The sequence below is a fragment of the Rhinatrema bivittatum genome, chromosome 10 (assembly GCF_901001135.1).
Source record: "Rhinatrema bivittatum chromosome 10, aRhiBiv1.1, whole genome shotgun sequence".
NCBI classification, from domain to species: domain Eukaryota; kingdom Metazoa; phylum Chordata; class Amphibia; order Gymnophiona; family Rhinatrematidae; genus Rhinatrema; species Rhinatrema bivittatum.
This window is the reverse complement of record NC_042624.1, coordinates 75,305,675-75,326,585: the sequence shown is the minus strand read 5'-3', so window position 1 is coordinate 75,326,585 and position 20,911 is coordinate 75,305,675. Positions and strand designations below refer to the sequence as shown.

At 42.1% G+C, this 20,911-nt stretch overlaps 1 protein-coding gene across 1 annotated transcript in view; it reads right to left on the bottom strand.

Annotated features, from left to right (window-relative positions):
- The window catches only part of KIFAP3 (kinesin associated protein 3), a 204,249-nt gene that overhangs the window by 132,285 nt on the left and 51,053 nt on the right, over positions 1 to 20,911 (bottom strand). Inside the window, exons 8-9 of the mRNA XM_029617575.1 lie at positions 19,115 to 19,213; positions 14,083 to 14,261 (exon numbers count right to left, since the gene is read on the bottom strand). Coding sequence (XP_029473435.1) covers positions 14,083 to 14,261; positions 19,115 to 19,213 — 278 coding nt within the window. The remainder of the gene's footprint in view (positions 1 to 14,082; positions 14,262 to 19,114; positions 19,214 to 20,911) is intronic.

The following is a 20,911-nucleotide window of genomic DNA, read 5'->3' as shown; positions in this document are numbered from 1 at the left end:
CAGCATTTTAGAACTGATTGCCTGAAAGTATTTGCTTATCAACCTGTTCAAAGACTTAAAGCCATGCTCAAGACATTTTTATTCCAGCAGGCAATTGATCGATGTGGTGGCATATGTCTTAGTTTTTAGTCCCAATCTACTATTTACTATTTTTGATGCTTGTTTAATTTTTTTTTTCAATGCAGTTTTGTTTTCTCTTTTTGATGTTATTTTAATGTGTTTTATAATAATGATGATTATTTTTATTTGTATATTGCCCAGAGCTTTGGTATGGGCAGCTCTTAAATGCAGAACAAACATAAAAGGAAGAGAAGGGATTAGGAACCAAAATAGGCTTTTGATAGCTATGAGTGATAGATGAAGGTGGATACATCCACAGCAGAAAAGTCAGAAAGTGACAGAAAAGGAACAGCTGGGGAGAATATAAATGAGGACCAGCTAGTTTTGATTTTGGAGAGAAAAAGTCAAAACAGATGCTGCTGAGGTCTATTAAAGTACTGTGAGATGAAGAAAAGAATTGACGGCCCAAAACAGCTGTTTAGGGTTCAAATTTAATCCAGCAGCTTCCAATCTAAGTTGTTATTACAGCTGGCTGCTGGCTAAATAACTTGTTTTATTTGACTCCCAAAATGGGCAAAGCTCATCAAATGATTTGGGAATTACAGAGATGTAAATTAGTCTTCACAGCTGATACATGGGAGTACTTAGATTAGCATTAGGCCGAAGGTGACTCGCCAAGGTCAGCATGAGTTTAAATGGCAGATTCTGAATTAGAAGGGGGAGGTGAATCTGCAAGGTCACAGGCTGGCAGAAGAACTCAGGCCCAGGATCCCCAAACATGCAACACAATTCAAAACACAAACTCTGCAGCTCCCTACTTCCAATTCAAGACTTTGATATGGCAATATGTATGTGTTGCCAAAGCAATACAGAAGGGAAATTATGGATTTCAACTCTTGTTAAATGTATAACGCCACAGCGTATGTTCTTGTTCTATGTACACCGACGTGATATCTCTGATGAGCGGTGGTATATAAAAAACTATAAATAAATAAATAAATAAATAAATAAATACAAGGCAAGAAAAAAAATAAAGACAGGTCCATGGTACTGGTGATGTTCAGGATTGTCATATCGCATTTCTGGCCTGCTGGCAGGATGTGACCATTTCCAGCTACAGCCGCGGCTACTCCTGTTTTCCCCAAGACTATGCAGAGAGTTTCCTGCTCATTCTTTTACAGGAAGTTTATTTTCTGCTAGCTTTTGAAAATACAGGAAGAAACTCATTCCTGTTTCTATTCCTCCACTGTTGCACTGCATGCAGAATCTGGTTTCTTGGGGTTTCCATTTCAAATTTTGTCTGCACATTTCTAATTCTAAATTTGTGATCACTTATTCTTTACATGGGGGGGGGGGGGGTGTTTGTGTTTTGTCAGTGAAAAACAAGCTAGTAGTTTCTGTATAAAGATTTGTAGCAGTTTAATGTACATCTCTCAATACATTTATTATTGTTCCGGGGTCTGTTGCAGTATTTGCTGCTATAGATAAAGCTGTTGGTGTTTCATTCCTGGTAGTATGGTAAAGTTTGCTACATAGGTGCCAAGCGTGTTTTTGCAGGGTTTTGTGTTACTTCGCAATTGTACAGGAGAAAGTCTGTGTGGTCATTTCTAAGGTGATGCCGGGATTTGAATATTCTTTTAGTATGGAGAGCAGTAAAAGGACAGGTTCTGGCTCTGCTTCGCACTCATTGTTCTGGGAGTTTCTATGTCTATGGGGGTGTGGTTACAGACCTGGAAGTACAGGGTTTCTATTCAGGTTCGGTCCAGTTTAGAATGAATGTTGAACCTGGACTTCATGGCCATATACAACTGGTTGACTGATGCTATCGAACTGCTTTAATATTAGTTTTGCTGATGACAAGAAACTGGTTACTGATTTCTTTATTGCACAGAAGGCCCTTTAGAAAATTTTCTATATTCACCTGTAGGACTCATAACGTATACCATGTAACTAGCCGATGTAATTTTTTTTGCCGACTTTGAGGCATACATACAGCAGGCATGTGATTTCAGAGATGTCCAAAAAAGCTGGACACCTATTTTCAGCAAACTTAGGGGGTCATTTTCAATAGCTTTCGCACGCGAAAAGGGAGTTTTCGCGTGCGATAGGGTGATCGGGGAGGAGTCGGCACCGGAAGAGGAGTCGTCGGAGCGGCACTGGACCGACGCTGCGGACACATCGCTGGCAGCACCGCAGTGGTGCGATGACTGCCGGCTTTCGCAGGCCCGCCCCCCCCTGCCCCCTGGTATCGTGAGAATAGTGAATCCAGGCCTTAGGAACTTAAGGTTTTCAAAACTGAGGCTCCTAAATTTGGGCACTTACCAAATTTTAGGTGCCCTGCACTGAATGCCCAACTTCATTCTTCCACCTTGACCTCTCCCCTGGCCCTGCCTACCTTTTAGGTGCTCAGGTAGGGAAAAAAGTTTCAATATGCCAGATCTAAGCACCTAATTCTTTAAAATAGGCACCTAGCTCTTTTGAATATCAGTCACAGAGTCCCTCAGTTTCAGTCCAGGGGCTCCCTTCAATACTGTGAGGAGGTCATTGATGTAGATGATAAAGGGGGTGGAGGCTCAGGCTAAAAATGTGACGCTCCTCGCTCCTGCCTGAAGCTGTCTGTCTGCAGGCTGCTTATCGTTACCTTACACTGATGGATGAATCCATCCATTTAATTATATCATACATCTTTCCTCCAATTCTAGTCTGCAGTAGTTTGAGGTTGAGACCAGGATGCCAAAGAGTCAAATGCTTTTCTAAAGTCAATAAAGTCAACAAACCCTAAAGAGGTTTGTTATTTTAATACTAGACCACTCCTCATCACTTGACTGACTGTTCTAAAAAGAGCAAGAAGATAAAACAAGCGAACAGTCACTGTAGATCACAATCAGCCAGGTCTAGGAGCTAAAACTCCTCTCTCTAACTTGGTACTGGGGGATCTCAGCATCATCCCAGCAGGGAGCAGAGATTAACATAGGCCTTAGATGGGGAAAAAAAAATTGCAATTTCATTACTGCTGCTCCACCATAGCTCTGTGACGTTTTACACTTTCTACTCTTTACCATCCTTTGCAAGAGGGAGAACCTTTATGGAAGCAGAAATAACATCCCTATAACCTTCAGCAATCATAATTGACTTAAGGTGAAGAGATATGCTTGTCAAGACTACTTTAAAACAACAAGACTAAACCAAGCTTGAGCTGCAGATTAAGCCATGGCTATTGGTCACGCACACTGCCCTGGTAATGAGAATAAAACCAGAGTGTGCATACAATTTCATAGCTAGTGGTTCTCGTAGTACTGTTTTAGATAGGGTCATTCGGACAAACGTATCTCAACTGCTTTACAAATAAAACAAGTTATTGTGGGAAACTTATCTGAATAGAATAAAAGGTCACACAAAAGGTAAGTCAGGAATGGTGCAGAGGAGTTGAGAGACTGAATGTTAGGCAGTACAAAGATTCTGATTAAGCCAACAGCAAGACAAACTTAAAGGATAAAAAATGAGCTTTCAATGGCTAATTTCAAAACAGATGGGAAAAAGGAAGACGTCAGTTTAGGGACGAAGAAGGAAAAATCACTTGCACATATGGTGGTAAAGACATGGAAGAAAGCAGGAGTGTTGACAGTGATTGTGAGGGCAGTAAAGTGCAGCGCCAGAGGTAGTTCCCTGAAGGCAGCTACAGACCAGCAAAGCAGAGGTGCAAAAGTTAATACTTAAGATCAGCGCCAACTGAAGTGTGTCAGGGTTCTTCACAAAATAAATACGCTCGTGAGATACAAGAAGGAGGTAACCAAAGTCAGTGACACCATGCAACCCAAACAGGAGTGAAATCAAGAGAATGTGCCCAAAAAATGGAAGCAAGAGGAATATAATCTCAGGACAAGTTACAAAAAGCAATGGCCCTAAATTTAAGATCTTTAATAATTAAGGGAAAAGCACCAGAATAGCAATGTCAGAACTAATTGACTAGACTGTGGACTATGTTGCAGGAGGGGAGAAGCTCCTCAAGTACCAAATGACACAGAGACAAAGAAAATGTGGCAAAAAGATACAGAAATAGTCTCAGTTTATTGGGAACCACAAGCCTAATTAAGAAGAAATTCCAGGCACGTCTAAGGACATGCTGCCTGTGCACGCAACACCCCAATTACTCCAAAAGGAAGCTCTCAGTGGCACAATACAAATATGGAGGATGACATTAGCAGTACATTTGAGAGACTGAGATCATCCTCAACATACCTGGTTTACAAGGGAGATTCATTCCTGTCACACCATGCATAAAATTAACCCATTTGGAGATACTCTCCATGAGTAAACATTACATCTTATGAACGCCACAAGAAGGCACTTTGATGAAGGCACAGGAGTTGTTTCGTTTGTTACACAGAATACATAGATATCCCTTGGTTCTCTCTAACAGGCCGATACAGTACAGTGCGCTCCGACAGAGCGCACTGTTAGCCTGCTATTGGACGCACGTTTCCCCTTACCCCTTATTCAGTAAGGGGAGGAAAGCGCGCGTCCAACCCGCGGCACCTAATAGCGCCCTCAACATGCAAATGCATGTTGATGGCCCTATTAGGTATGCGCGCGGGATACAGAAAGTAAAATGTGCAGCCAAGCCACACATTCTAATTTCTTCCGGCACTGGGAAAGTGCACAGAAAAGCAGTAAAAACTGCTTTTCTGTGCACCCTCCTCATAGTGATATTAAGTCGGAGGTCCCGAAGAGTAAAAAAAGTTAAAAAAAATTAAATAAATAAAATTTGAATTCGGGCCGCGGCTGTCGGGCCGAAAACTGGACGCTCAATTTTGCCAGCGTCCGGTTTTGTCAAACCCATTGACAGCCGCAGCTCCTGTCAAAAAGGAGGCGCTAGGGACACGCTAGTGTCCCTAGCGCCTCCTTTTACCCGGATCTACCGCCGGACCTAATTTAAATAGTGAATTGCGCACACCGGTGAGTGGCCGGTGCGTGCGCCGGGAGAGCAGGCGTTCGCCCGCTCTCCCGCAGACTTTACTGTATTGGCCCGCCTATTTGGCACAGTGAGCCCCCTATGTTGGAGCGGGTGCGGGGATTCCGCTTCTCATTTTCATATGCGGTGGGACTCTCTCATTGTTAACAATGTTTGGCAACAGGTTGGGATTTTGATTCGGGAAATTTTGGGTCAACCACGTCAACTTACAGCATCCTTGTGTTTCTTGGGTTAATAGGATGATCTCGTCTTGAATACATTCACTAAACTTCTTGCTATTCAGCTAATATATGCTGCTTGTATTACCACTGCTTATTACTGAATGTCCCTCAATTAACCACTGGAAGTCGGTGGGGGTAGACATCACTAAAATGGAAAAGGTCTCCTTAAGAGGCAAGGGGCCTCTGACAAGATATGGAAGACTAGCAGGGGAGACAAAATATTAACTGATCAACCTTTGTATCATTCTAGTTGAGCTGATTATTTGTATAGTTTACAATTTTTTTCAGATGTCTCTAATATAGTGTTGTACTAAATTATGTTCATTTTCATTGTGAGCAAGGATATAACTGCTTGCTGTGAGTGTGATGTTATGTACTGATGCATCTCAAAATTAAAAAAAAAAAAAAAAAGCAAGCCTCTCTTTGGCACAACGCAAGTACGAAGGAGGGCATTAGCAGAAAATCTGTGCGATTTAAGATCATTCTCACCATACCCAAGGGAGATTCATTCCTGTCACAATATGCAGAAAATTAACCCATTTGGAGAAAATATCCATGAGTAAACATTACACATCTTATGAACTCCACAAGGCGGCACTCTTTGCTTGAATGCAAGAATTAAGAAAGGCGTGTACAATTAAATTAAGAGAGTGAAATCATACTCAATACACCCTAGCTTACAAGCAAGGTTCATGCCCGTCATGGTATGCAAAAAAAAAACCAAAAAACGAACCCATCTGGAGACATTATCCCTCAAGTGAAGCAATCATCTAGAAGATACAGATCTAAAATCATTTTGTGGGAGCACTGAATCCAAAAGGTATTTGAGCTAACCAACAGAGGAGCCACATATAGAAAATGTAATCAACGCAGGCAAACATTTTTGCCAAAAAGAAATCGTATGTGTGTGCAAAAGGATGCAGAACGTTCCAGAAATACTGAAAAGCAAGGTGAGAAAATTAGAGAACCAACACAATCAAGAGGCAAAAACGAAAAGTTTTTTGTTTTTACAGTTGCCCAAAGACCTGCAAATAAATTTAAATTAATACACACAAGCAAAATGCAAGAGAACCTCAAATAAATGAATGAGCAATGCTGAATTAAGTACTTAAAATCATTAAGCTTTCTAAAGGTCAAGGTAGAAGGATTGCAGAGATAACCGGCTGAGTGTTCCACCAGAAAATCTTGTAATAAGTATGACATGTACACAAAAAACGGTTAAGGTTTAGAAAACCAACAGGAGAGAGCTAGAAGAATCAGAGGTGATTTCAGAGCTACATCCCATTGAAAAAGTCACAGAATAACCAGTGGCTTATGGCACTTGCTAGCAGAGAAACAGCAGAAAATTGTATAAACTCAAATACCCAGTCAGCTGAGGATTCTCACCTAAGGACATGTGTTGAGGATAAATTTACGCATGCCTAGGAGTTATAAGAAACCAAATGCCAAGTGACCAAGGAATGAATGAGAGGCTTTATAAACAATAACATGTGTCTCAGCAGGGAGAGCTCGTCAGGGCGTCAGAGGGAAGCACACCAGGATATCCTAGCATTTTTCACAATTCTCATGACATAGAAAGCAAAAGTAAATGAAAAGGCCCCCACGAGGTGTAACACTAGTAATATCATGGAGATATGCTATTACTTTGGATTTCCAAAATATTGCCAAAAGTCAGTCCCAGAATGCAGAAACTGTCAGGCATTGATTCCCTAAATAAAAAATTAGAGAGAGGTTACAGACCAGTGGCATAGCCGTGGGTGGGCCCTGGCCCACCCAATTTGGGCTCAGGCTCATCTAAAGAGGGCTACCCAACAAGCCTGAAGAATGGCCACCACGGACCTCATCCCTGCAGCCGAAGAGGGCCCGCCAAACCAAGGCCACCATGACAGCCCTTGCCCGCGGCTGTGAAAGAGGAGGCCCGCCGAAACAAGGCTGCAGCAGCAAAGGTGGAGGCCTGTCAAAGCAAGACAGATGTAGGAGCCCATCTCTGTGCCAGCAGAAGGGGCTTGGTAGCGAGGCCATGTGTGCGCGTGTGTACATGAGAGAATGGAGCCTCTGTGTGCGTGCGTGTATGAGAGAATGGGGGCCATTGTTTGCGTGTATGACAGAATGGGGGCCTGGGGGGGGGGGTGTATGAGAGAATGGGAGCTTAAGGGGTGTGTGTGTGTTTGTGTATGTATGTGAGAGAATAGGTCCCTGGATGTGTGACAGTGAGTGAGTAAACTTTGGTTGTGTGACAGAGCATATGAGAATGAGAGCTTCTAAGTGTGAGGAAGTCTATGAGAAAGCATGAGCCTGTTTGGGTGTGAGAGAGAGGAAGGGAAAAAGATAGGAGGACAGAGAAGAGTGACCCTGGAGAAGGAATTAGGAAAAGACTGACAAGGGGAAAATGGAAAAAAAAGAGACTGGGACCAACCAATTAGAAAAATAAAAAGGTCATTCAACAAAGGTAAAAAATATATATATGTTTTAGCTATTGGACTATGCCATCTTTGGGTATATGCATTTATTATATTTTGCTCTTTACAGTTCCACTGTTCAGAGAGTGGTTTCTGAGGCTATTTTGGTTTTCTCTGCATGTTTCTGTTTCTAATGTCCCTTATTTCTGTATTTGGTAAGGGTTGGTCTGTGTTCTGCCTGTATGTGTCTGAGGTTCAGTATTTCTGCTAGCGTGTAGTTTCTCTGTAGGGATTTGTAGCAGTCCAGCTTGTTCTGTTATCCCTGTAGGTGTTATATTAATGTTCTAGGGCCAGCTGTAGTATTTGCATTGCTGCTTTTTTTTTTTATAAGGTAGCTACTGTTTGAGTCCTGAAAATCAGTGCTGTGATTGTATGGTACAGCAAGGTTCTGTGCGTCCTTTTTGCAGGGGTTTGTGTTACTTCACAAAATGTTTAGCACTGGAGGGAGTTTGTTTGTTTGTTTTTTTTGCTGAGGTGACATCAGAATTTGAATATTTTTCTTCATGTTGGCTTATAATATGAACTGTTCTGGTTCTGCTCTGCACCTGCTCTTATGATTATGCCATTTTACTGTCATGATCTCTGCCTTTCTGGAAAGAGGATTCATGAAAGAATACATTGATATTTGTTTTAGTACATGATTGGATCTGATGTTTATTATGTGTTCTTTGCTTTTTATGATATTCTTTGGAATTTATAAACTGAAATAATTATAAAATAAATACAGATTAACAAGGTATTTTTAAAGTTGGTGAGTGCTTGAAATAATAAGAGTTAAAATATTCTTAAAAGTTTCACTCATGATACATAACAGCTGTTGCAGACTACTTAGAAACCCATTGTAAGGTGCATGCTAAGGCATAACTTATTGATAAGAGTACAACTAGTAGGGCTCAAACCTGTACGTCTATGGCCCACCTTGGACCACCTAAAAAATAAATTCTGGCTACGCCACTGCTACAGACAGCTCAAACCAAAGGGAGCTCATATAGTCAAGATATAATCAGGCTTGTTCTGAATCTGGCAAAAACAGAGAATATGTACATCAGCAGCCAGAAGAGAGTGGCGAAGTCTTGGAGTATTGATCGACTAACTTGAGATTGGTTCCAAAAATCAAGTCAGTCATCAGCTCCGGCTTCTACAAATTATGTCTTATATGCCCTTTAGAAAGCTTTCTGAATCCCTGCTTTCCATCTGGTAGTTCAAGCATTGATTATGCCACTATTGGATTACTGCAATGTACTTTATTTAGGATTATCCATAGTGTACTTGATGTCACTGCAGCATTTCTGGACAGTCGAATCTAGAACACATTAAGCCAGTTCTATCTGATCTACATTGGTTGGCCATCAAATGGAGGATCAGATATAAAACAACTATACTGGTACATAAAATGATCGGGCATCTTTCAATACCATGGACTGGTCACTTACTCAAACCATATGTTCCAAAAAGATCTCTATTTTCCTCCCAAATGACGCTACTAGATGTGCCTTGTCTTTGCGAAGCTCATTTTGGTTGAGACAAGACTTATCATTCTCAATGGCTGCTCCTGTGAGTTGTAGAGCTGTATTAAAAGTTTTAAAAGGCTTTAAAAAAACTTTTTTTTCTTTTTTTTTTTTTTTTTTAAAACAAGCATAGTGTGGTTCTATTATGTAAGAGATGCTTATTAGCCAGGACAGTTATTTACATGATTCACTGCTTTCCCTGTAGGTTGAGGTTTTATAATTTTGTATTTCTTTTTTGTATGATTTTATGATCAGACGCATCTGTCATGAGGATAATTTGGATCGGAGAAATTTGGAAAGGGATTCACTTGTTCAGACTGGAATTGTTCCATCATCAGAACAGAATACCTGAGTGGCTGACTGATCCAGATACTGTCCCAGAGTTCCTGCATGGCCTGTAGTCACTGAGACCTCAAGGTCCATTGGGTGCTTCCCATATATAGATGGGCTATGGGAGTTAAATGCCCCAAAGCCTCAATATGTGTCACACTGATGTCTGCTGACATCTGGATCTCTTCCGCTACAGCCATCAAAGTTATGGCCCTTTGCTGCAGAAGGAAGGCTTTTTCCTTAGTCGTGTCTAGCAGAACTCCAATAAACTCCAATTGAGGTGAAGGGCTGAGGGGAGACTTGGGATAGTTGATGACGAACCCTAGTAACTCCAATACTATGATGGTTATGTGCTTTAATTCCTCGGCTCTGGTCCAAGGAAACATGTGTGCCTTCGGCTGATGCAAGTGTGCTGCCACCATAGTTAGGCATTTTGTAAAGACACATGGGGCAGATGCAAGCCCAAATGGCAGAACGAGATACTAATGGAGGTGTGATTTCCTACTATGAATTGGAGATATTTCTTGTGACTGGATGAAATTTCTGTGTGAGTGTAAGCATGCTTTAGATTGAAAAAGCAGAGCCAGTCCCCTTTTTGAAGGATGGCAAGTAAGGTGCCCAGGGAAACCACCTTGAACATTTCTCTTCTGATGAATTTAGTCAAGATCCTTGGGTCTAGGGGGCCAGAGTGTAATGACTCTTTGAGCGGAAGAAGCATTTTCTCTGCCATTTTCTCTGGTACCTCCTGGAAGAGAAGGCTGGATCTGAAGTAGCTGTGGAGAGCTTCTGGACCATTTCACAGTGATCCATTATCTGTGCCACTGTATTCTTGACCTTATCTCCCCAAGAGATTCTCTCCAGAGCATGGCACATCAGCAAGTCCTGAACTTCCAGATGGAGATTGGAGGCCTGAAGCCAGGTGGATGTATGCCCCAATCCATAAGTGAGAGACTCTCGATGCTGCTTTGAAATCATCATTAGTAAAATAGGCCCTGCATTTTCCACAGTCCAACCCTTTGTCCATTAGAGGAAGGTGTCCTGCTGCTTTTGAGGAAGCTGCTTGGTCACTCCCTGCACCATGTTTTGCATGTACTAGCTCATAAAGAGTTGGTAGGCCGCTATATTGGCTATCAGTATAGTATCCTGAAAACCTTTCCTCCCAATAGAATCCACGGCCCTGAAAATCCCTCCCTGGGGCACCAAGATCTTTTGGCCTTTTTGAAATCAGATTTGACCACTACAGATTGATGTGGCAGCTAATGCTTATTGAAACAGATACCATTTGAGCAAAAACTGCATTCATCTTGTTGATGGAAACCACAGAAGGAGTTTCTCATATCCTCAATAGTACCTCCTGAAGGAGCTTGTGAACTAGGACTGCCACAATCTCAATGGGGGGCTCTATATACTAGAGAATGTCCAGCAACATGTTTCTGGACTCCTCCTTCATCTGCAATGTAAATGAAATGGTCTCAGCCATTTCCCTAATAAAGGCAGGGAAGGAGAGGTTTTCAGGAAGGGATTTCCTTCTATCCAGTGGAGGAGAAGGCCAAAGGGAGATCCATGGATCTTTGCTGAGTCATAGCAGTACTTCCATGAATACCGAGAACCCGACTCCCTACACTCAGCAGTGGAAGACTTTCTGCGATTTGTCCTTAGCCAGAGGAATGTGGACCAGTGCAACTGGCTGTGGGGGACTGGATCTAGAGAACCCTCAACATCTCAGGGAAGCTTCCTCTTCTGAGGAGCCAGAAATCAGCCAAAAGCCAGCAGATGCCGACCTCGATGTCTCTCTAGGCACCAGCGACATGATGGACATTGATGCCAGCTTTGATACAGCATAGCGAGCACTTGAAGAGAATCAAGCAGCTACTCGAGGAAATAAAGAAAAGAATACAGTGGCTCAAAAAATGCTTCAGCATTGAAAGCTTGCAGTGCTTTTTCCACAGCCTGCTGGGATTTGTTTTTCCAGCCCCCTCCTCGAACACTGCCAATGCCAGTACCAAATGGGAAGTAGGAAGTGCAACATCCTCTTTTGAACCAAGAGCATAAACAGTGGCAAACACCAGGACTGGTGGAAACTGATGTGGGTCCTTGGCATGTGTAAAGGATGAGCTCTCCTCACCACAAGAACACTTGGCTGGGGGGTGCTTCTTGGCAGATGTCAGACTGACCCTGCTCTCTGCACCATGTATTGATGGGAATAGATACTTCTTCGGCTTCCCTCAATGCTTGGCATGGGTCTTCCTCAATGCAGAGGTCGAAGAGGTGGAACCCAATGCCTTCTTTGATAGTCTGTCTCTCTGTTCCCTACTCACAGTGGAACCATTGGCTTCCCCCAAAGTTGATGGCTCGCATACCATCGGCTTCGGGATTCTTTCGTGTTTAGCCTCCAATGCACCTGGATCAGTCTTCTGGTGCCCAAACAGAAGTTCCATAAGCCCTTTTGGGGTCATTTCACCGCACTTATGGCATCCCTAGACATCATGTAATGCCCCCAAGAACAGGAAATATCTATCATGAGGGTTCATTATAGATATGATCCTGCAGCATCAAAAGCAGTGCTGGAACCCCTAGACATGGCGGAGTGAAACAAAAGGCATGCAAAATCAAACTTGATGGCGGAGGAGTGTCAATGGTGGGCAGGCACAGACATCCCCACTACCCCGGGGAATGGGAGCGAATGGAAATGTAGAAAAATGCCAAAAGCCCTTACCTAGGGAACTACAGAGGAAGAGACCATGGACCTCACGAGAGGCAGCCAAAAATGGAAGGAGAGCACTGAAAAGCACCCCTCCCCTCTCCCTACCACCCCTATGGCATCCCATCCTCCTTCACCCCCCCTCCCGCCCTCTCCTCCTTGTCTCTTGTTCTTCAATTTTTGCTACACAGCCCTCTATCCAGCCCGCCTCAGCTGATTCCCCCTAGCCCCCCCCACCCTATCTCAGCTCCCTGCTAGAGTGCCCCAGTGACTGTTGTCACCAACCTGTTTACCAAGTTATTTAAGTTATATAAGATGTTATATTCATATTTGTATAAGTTACCAATTGGTCACCACTATGTATAAGTTGTTTATCCTGTAAACCGGAGTGAAGGCATCCCGCTATACTTCGGTATAAAAAAGCCTCGAAATAAATAAATAAATAAAATCACACTAAACTTCTGAAAAGAGAGAGAGGCTCAAACTGCAATTTGCGGGTTCCGCAGAAAAAGACTGAAGGGATTCTGCATGGATGCATGACATAATAGCATGCCATGGGCATGCCCAGTGAAGCTCAGTCAAAGTTCTAGAAACTTTGACTTAGTTTTTCCATGCCTGGCACCTTCGGATGATGTCACCATGTGTGAAGATGGTCATCCTGCTTGTCCTTGGAGAATCCAGATAACACAAGAATATTTCACAAGGCATTTGCAAGGATTTCTTAAAAGAGATGTGGCCCCAAGAGCACTAATCTCTGGCACATAGCAAAGAAAAGTTTTCTATGTTCTTGCATTCTTCTAACCAAATCTGGAAATATCCCAACCCTCTTCACCATAAAGTTTTGTTCATTACAAAAGTATTGGTGCATAATCCTATTAAGGTCCTGCTCAAAAACAATGAGACAAGCAACATTGCTATATTATGTTCTTCCTGTCAAGACCATTTAAATCCAAACAGTCTGCAGATACTTGCTCTTCCCTTTGCTTAGAGTCTGAGAAATTCATCTCCTACCCACTAAAAATATTTTATTCACTGGAGGAGAATTCCCAGATGGTACATGTTATACCTCCAGGAGAAGATATATGAAATACCTCTTACAGATATCCCTTGGCAGCAAGCCCAAGACCTGCGAGAAGATTAAAAGGTGAAGGTTGCAAAATTTTCCATCTGCTCAAGTTTAAGATACAATAAGATTTTATCAAGGATATTTATTTAAAACGTAACTTCTATTCCACTAAAATCATGAACATTTATATATCTAGATTATGCATATTTTCATGTGAGCTGCTTTGGGTCTTGGAATTAGTAGCATACAAATACAAATGAGGATTATAAAATAAAATTAGGAATGTCTCCCCCCCCAAAAAAAAAGAAAGGTGCCGTGGTCAGGTTAGGAAAATGGACGCTCAATTTTAGAGCGTCTGGTTTCCTAACCTGGCACAGCAACAGGTTATGAAAATGGATGCTCGTTTTGCATTAGGGGTTATGGACACACATCCAAAATGCGCGTTGAGCTGTGTGCTACGGCCAGCATACGGTATCGCAGCAGCCTGTATCATGGATGAGAAAGACCCAAAACTGGACTCAGCATGCATTAAATTGATTGGATCCTGATTTTGCAAGTTGTTCCTTGAAGCTGCATTCCAAGATAGTAGTTACCCTATATATCTGCAGTACCTTCCTTGTATCAACAGCATTACAGCACTCTAAACATTTTTCCATATCATTCCAGCCCCTTTCCTTCCTTCAGCAACATTCACCACTCTGCAGAATCTCCTACATTTCAGTAGCCTTCCTTCTGTCAACAGCAGTAGAAGACTCTAGAACCTACCATGTCATTCTTGTTCTCCATAAAAATACTGAGCTTCTTTAGGAAGGACACCACCAAGATGAGCAGCTCAAAGTTCTCTCGATCCAGGGCCTTCACCAGCATATGCACAATGTTCTTGTTTCTCATCTTCAGTTCAGTTCGAGTATCTTCAGCAAGGTTCAGTAACAGATAAAGTGCGACTATCAGACAGACATACAGAGAGAGGAGGTCAAGTGAAGCATATTGTAATAAATGAGAATATGGAGACAAGAGTAGAAAAGCTTAGCCAGACTGGAAGCCTTGGACAGAAATGCATAAATCTAAGTAGAACTGAGCAAAAAAAAACCAACCCAAAAACTGGGAAGCTCAATTGTATTGTAATATCTAAGAAGGAGAATAGCCTGCAAAAGGCAGGTCTTTTATGACAAAGACAATAAGGCTGACAAGTTACCAGTAAGTTAAGAAAAATTAGGAAAATAGTGAGGCTATTATATATCTAATTAGTTCTTCACAGGCTAATATTTTATGCTCATTCTGCAATATAAGTGAAAGATCTGCACAATATTATGAAAAAATATGAAGTCCACATTCAGCCATGAGCAGTCCAGTTAAATTATCCAGATAAAGTTATCTGGATACTTGAACTTGATACTAAGTGATGTCAATGTGCTGCTACATAAACTTATCCAGGTAAGTTCTGTTTATCTGGATAACTTTACGACTGCTCTGTGGCATCTAACTGAATTACACTGACTATAAGCGTTATCCAGCTAAGTTAGTCCCACTCCAAAAAGCCTCCAACTCCTAACCAACTAAGGATGCGATTTACTAAGGCTTTTTTTACGTTCTGTGTCTATGGGAAAAATGCTTAGCAAATGAGGCCCTAAGTTTTAAATCCTGTTAACAACTTAGCCGGATAAGTCCAAGCCAGTGAACGTAGCAGAAATTCAAAAAGCACAGTTTGTCTGGCTAAGTCCTGAACTTAGCCAGACAAACTTTCTGAATATGGATCTGCGTTTGGCTATGATACAAACATTAACGTTAAGGAGATCTTGCAACAGTGTTTATTTTTCTGTGGATTGCCCCAGAATGAAGTATTGGTACCTTTTAATCAAAGGACCCCCAGTCACCTCCTCCTCTACCTTCTGCGCAAACCAACTCCATCCTCAGGCCAGCTCCTCCTTCTCCCCCCCCTCATCAGTTCACTGCATGTGAAACACCTGATGAAAGCTGCAGAGGGCCCAGTCCTAGGGCCAGCAATGATCGTACTTTGAGTATGAACACTAACCTTTTTTCTTACCTTTCCAGCTACTTCTTTAGAAAACTATAGCGGCCTCTTTTTCCTAACAAAAAAATGTAGTTCCCCTAATATCTCCTTTTAGTTTGCCCACTGCTCTTTGACTTTTCCTAGATTTTCCTATTCAGCTAAAACTTCCTTGCAGTCCCCTCCCACCCCATTTTAAATAAAACTGTCAGCCACCATTGCAAGTTCTGCCTTGTTGACTCCGGCAGCTTCGCAGAATGGTCTTGGGACTGAGAATTCCATCTGGAAAGCAAGGCCTTTTGAAAAGAATGCATCTGTGCCATCGCCCATGGTATCAGACCCAAGGTTACCGCCATGGAGCATCCCCAGTACTCGGATCTAGGCATACAACTTCTGAACTTCTTCATATCCAACTGAACTACCAGATAATCCAGCATCTGATATGGCTGAAGACTGCTTTTGAAAAAATTGACAATACATCCAAAGTCCTGTAACAATTGGATCACTCACTGAGAGGTCATACGCATTCCTGAAAGGACTTCGCTCTTAAGGGTATACCAAAATCCCTTCCTTGCACAGCATGGCTGCCACCACCACCATTTTCAGTTTCAGGCTCTCAAAGCTGTAACTAAACCAAAGAGTAGAGCCTGAAACTGAAAATGTTGATCTAGTGCCACAAATTTCAGGAAGTGCTTGTGAACATTCTTATTGGAATGTGAAGAAAAGCTTCCACGAGGTGGAAGCTTTTCTTCACATTCTAATAAGAACCGCCATAATTACCAGTCTTAAGTTTTCAACCTGAAGTGGGCCACCTTCATGATGTCACTGACCACTTCAGGTCCAGGATGGGGCGAAAGCATCCTTCCATTTTTTGGGACTACAAAATAAATAGAGTAGCGCCCTAGACCTTCCTGGTCCTTTGGTATTTAATTACAGCCTTCAAAGTTGAGATGCCTTTGCAGAATAGACTTTACAGCTTCTTTTTTCTCAACAGTTTCAAGGAGAAATTATAAAAGCATTGGAAACAGGACAAGCAAATTCCAGAGCATAACCATGTTTTATAATTTCCAGGACCCATTGATCCATCATAATTTGGACCCATCTCAGATAAAACAGACAGATGGCCACCTATCCTTGGCAGAGCCAGAGGACCCCCGATCTCATTCCACTGTCCTAGAAGAACTGGAATCTGCAGCTCCATCCTTATCTCCTTTCTTGGACCGAAAGAACTGGAATCTGGTCTAGTATTCTGACCCAAAGAATTCCTGGCTCCAACAGTGGAGAATCCTCTCCCAATTCCTTCCTGGTCATCCTACACCAGCCCTAACCACAATGCAACAACAGGCCGAGATCAGCAATGCCATGTTCACTGCCTCAAAGGCTTGCTTAAGCATGGATTATATTCTCCTTTCTTGAGTATCCTTAAGGATGGTGGTGCACTTAGTCAAAACAAAAGTTTTCCTTTACTTGCAGGTCCAACGAATACCACTTAGCCAGGGAATAGCTCTCTTGAAAAATAGCATCCAGAGCTCCCCATTCTAAATCAATTAAATCCTGCAATGACTGGTAAAGGGGGAAGAATTTCCAAGACTTCCTTAAACTGACCATAATAGGGTCTTTCTTGGTAATGGAGGATTCCTCCTCTTTGTCATTTGCAATGTGCACAAGGACAGAGATCATGGGCATCAACTTATCTCTATAAAAGAGACAGTATGGAAGCATGAACTTCCCCTTCAGGGGCACCTCATCTTTCTACACCCTCAGAATCTTCCCATGGAAACGTCTTAAAACCATCTAGCAAGTCCTTAAATTCTCTCTGGGACCCCCTGTCCCATGACTGTCTTGGATCTTTTTTTCTCTCCAGGAATCCATCAGTAGAGCTGGTGCTGGGAGAGCAGGCACCACAGGCACTGGAAGGGCAGGAAGAGTCCCCGAGGCTGCACTCTACCCCATGTAAAATGACTATAAGCCCTTGAAAATCTCTTGAGAAATATAACCCAAGGTAGAGAAGAGACATCCAGCATGGGAGAAGCAGGTCCTGAAGCCTCTGCAACAGTTCCCAATCTTAGACCCGAGGTACAAGAGGAAACATGCTCTGGGCTTGACCCCCCATGTCTCCCGATTTGGGCCCTTCTGCTGCAGAACTTCACCATGAATTATCTCCCCTTGAGCCGATGAACAATTCCTGCAAAGCTTCAGCATGCTGCCTGCAACTTTCGCATACAGCATGCACAGTCTTCCTCTTGCAGTCCCCAGCTGGCACCATGTGGAGCATACGATCCGTGGTCCTATCAACCCGGGCCCTTCAGGTGGACTCCTCCTAGATTCACAACTCACTAATTGGCAAGAGAAAATTGCCCCTGGATGTCCCCAAAAGATTGCTGTTGCACTACCAAGGCCCACCACCGCTGAAAACAGTGTTTCCGAACACACACTTTTGGGTTTTTTTTGGGGGGGGGGGGGGGGGGGTTGGTTTTTTTTTTATTGTGCTGGTTAGAGAAGCAGAGTTTAAATTACCAGCAAGAACAAGCAACAAGTGGTGGGGAGGGCAAAGAAGAAGAAGATATACTCCAAGCCCCCAGGTTCAAGTTTGTGGTTCTGGGGCATTCCATAGAGGGCGGGAAGAGAAGCTGTCACTTCTAGAAAAACCTGCCCCTAATATAATCTTTTCTTTTCTAAAATCCTAGGGACTCCCAGTCAAGTGAGAAAGGGAGGACTAGCCTTTTACCTCAGGAGCTCCAATTCCATTACAGTTCATCCTACAAGGCTCAAGTTCACAGTAAGGGATGTAGGCCTACCATATGCTGGAGAAAGAATACTGGCAAGCTGGTGTCCATACAGCGGTGCATAAGGAGTGACATCAGAAAGTCTGTTTATCTTTGTCTCCATCTGCTGGTTGGTGTGCATAATTCCCTGGTCTGACTGGATGAAGAGGGAGAGTCTAATTCTGATTGCACAACCAGACGTTAGTGCTACAAATCAGATTACTCATACCACAGTAATCTCAATTTATTACCTACAGTTCATGAATGTATTCCACTTTGATGTGCCAAAAAGCAGAATATAAATCGAATATTTGAAAAAGACATGTCCCTGTAATTTTTCATATCATATTTCCACATATCAAAACCTATTTTCCTATTGCTTTGCATAAAAAATCTAAAGACTCATTCCTGTGTAAATCCAGAGAGGTTACTTTAACATTTGTGTATAACAAAAAGCATCTCTCATGGTGCAGAAAATGTAGAAATTAATGTTTTCAGGTATTTTATCAGTCACTCGACTTTTTGCCACTTTATGTTCTTTGTTCATGTTTTTCTTCTAACAAATTTCCATTCTAGTGAGTGTTTCCTCTGTTATAATTAAACCATATTTCATAAATCAAATTTAGATCAAAAGGGTACATTTCATTATAGCAAATTCCACTAAGTTGTCATACAAAAAGGGATTGCTATACTATTTTTATAATAAGGGTGATTTTTGTGACATTTCTAGCTATAAAAGAATAATATTCTGAACAGAGAATTTCCAGTTCTCCCTCTTTAGGAAGGAGACTCATGTTTGGTCCAAATATTACATTTTTCTCCACTTTCCCCTCTTTCATGTCAACAGGACGTCTCCTCCTCCGTTTAGTAAACTTCCCTCTTTAAACCTTTTAAACACTACCTGGCTGTTGCTTTCGGTCAGGGAGATTTTGCAGAGTGAAGAGTGTCTCACTGCCTTAATGTGAGGATTAAAGCTAATCAATCTATTGTTCACGATTGGTACTCTCAGAACACCATACGGTACCTCGCAGCAACTGTTCTTGTTTCACAACCAGTCCTTGGTACTTCTTGTATGTCTTCTCACACTCCTTTTTCAGCATTTGGTTTTCAGGGTCTTCATCAAGTATATGCAGTTAAGGAAAATATCTGTGGCAAGCCAAAACCAGGGTAACGCCTTAAAAAAAAATTACTTAGAATTAGGAATGTTTTGTTACAGCTGAGGAGCCCCATTTTCTAATGAACAGCTTCTCACAGGATGGCAATGGAATTCTTACAGACATAGCCTGAGCTTGTTATAAATCAGTTTTGCTACTGAATGCTTTTGTTTATATTATAATTGCTCTTATTTTATTGCATTTGTTGTGTTCTTGTATTTTTAGTATGTTGTATATTTAACTGATTGCATTAATGGGGCAGGGTTTTTAATTGTATTGACTGGGATGGAATGGCATGGCTGCACCCAGGTAGAGAGTGCATCAAGCTAGGGTGAGAATACACTGTAGAAATCTCATCTTTGTGTACCTTTCCTCATTCCAAATCACACCAATCTTCACCGATGTGTATTGTGCTGTTCGTACATCTGATTGTACATGTAAAACTACCCCCCAAACCCAAGACCGCCACCAAACCCTCACCTCGAGATACTAGATGACCCTCCTATAGCGATATAAATAGCTGACTTATATGAGAGCCTTATAAATGGTCTCTCTCTCGCCAGGAGCAGCCGAAAATAAGGAAATGCCTGTCTGGGCACTTTGCAAGCTGTGAAGTGAAAATATTGCGGGAGCAATAAATTTAATGCATGTTATGGTAAAATATCTATGCAAAGCGCAGAATAGCACACCTTGCGGCAACTAAAAAATTATCTTAATCATGCCCCTTTCCCTTATCGCAGGCATTTGTACAAAATTTATAGCATTTTGATGAATCTAGGCCTATGCTAGGCAGACTATGCCTGATCACAACAGCAGCAAATTTTTTTCTTTGTTGTAGTCTCAACTATATTCTCTTGATCCTTCCATATTACTTAATGTAAACATGTTGTCACAGACTGGCAAGCCTGACTTCAGTGCCAGGAAAAATCGTGGAAACTGTTATAAAAAATAAAATCACAAAACATTTAGATAGACATGGTTTAACGGGTCACAGTGAGTCTTGCCTCTCCTACATTTTTTTTGAAAGGATGAATAAATATGTGGACAAAGGTGAACCGGTAGATGTGGTATATTTTGGATTTTCAGAAGGCGTTCGACAAAGCCCCACATGAGAGACTTCTAAGAAAACTAAAAAGTCATGGGATAGGAGGCGATGTCCTTTTGTGGATTGCAAGCTGGTTAAAAGACAGAAAAAAGAGAGTAGGATTAAAAGGTCAGTTTTCAGTGGAAAAAGGTAAACATGGGAGTGCCTCAGGGATCTGTGCCTTGTCTATATCACCAAAGTCTGTCCCTTACTTTTTGAACACATTACCAAAACCCTTATCCACTCTCTCATCACTTCCCATATAGATTATTATTGCAATCTACTTCTCATAGCTCTCTCCAGTATAATCCATCCAAAATTCAGCTGCACAATTTCTCTTTTGCCAAGGTCACTACATGCATATAACCCCTCTATTCAAGTCAGTTCATTGGCTCCCTATCCATTCCTGCATACAGTTCAAGCTCCTCTTACTCACTACAGGAGCCTTCACTCAGCAGCTCCTCACTACCTCTCCTCTCTAGCACTTTCTACTCCCTTCCTCGTATATTTCTATCTATGCCCTTCTCCCTTACCACTAAGTCCCAACTCCATATGCTTGGAAGAAACTACCTGAGTGGTGCAT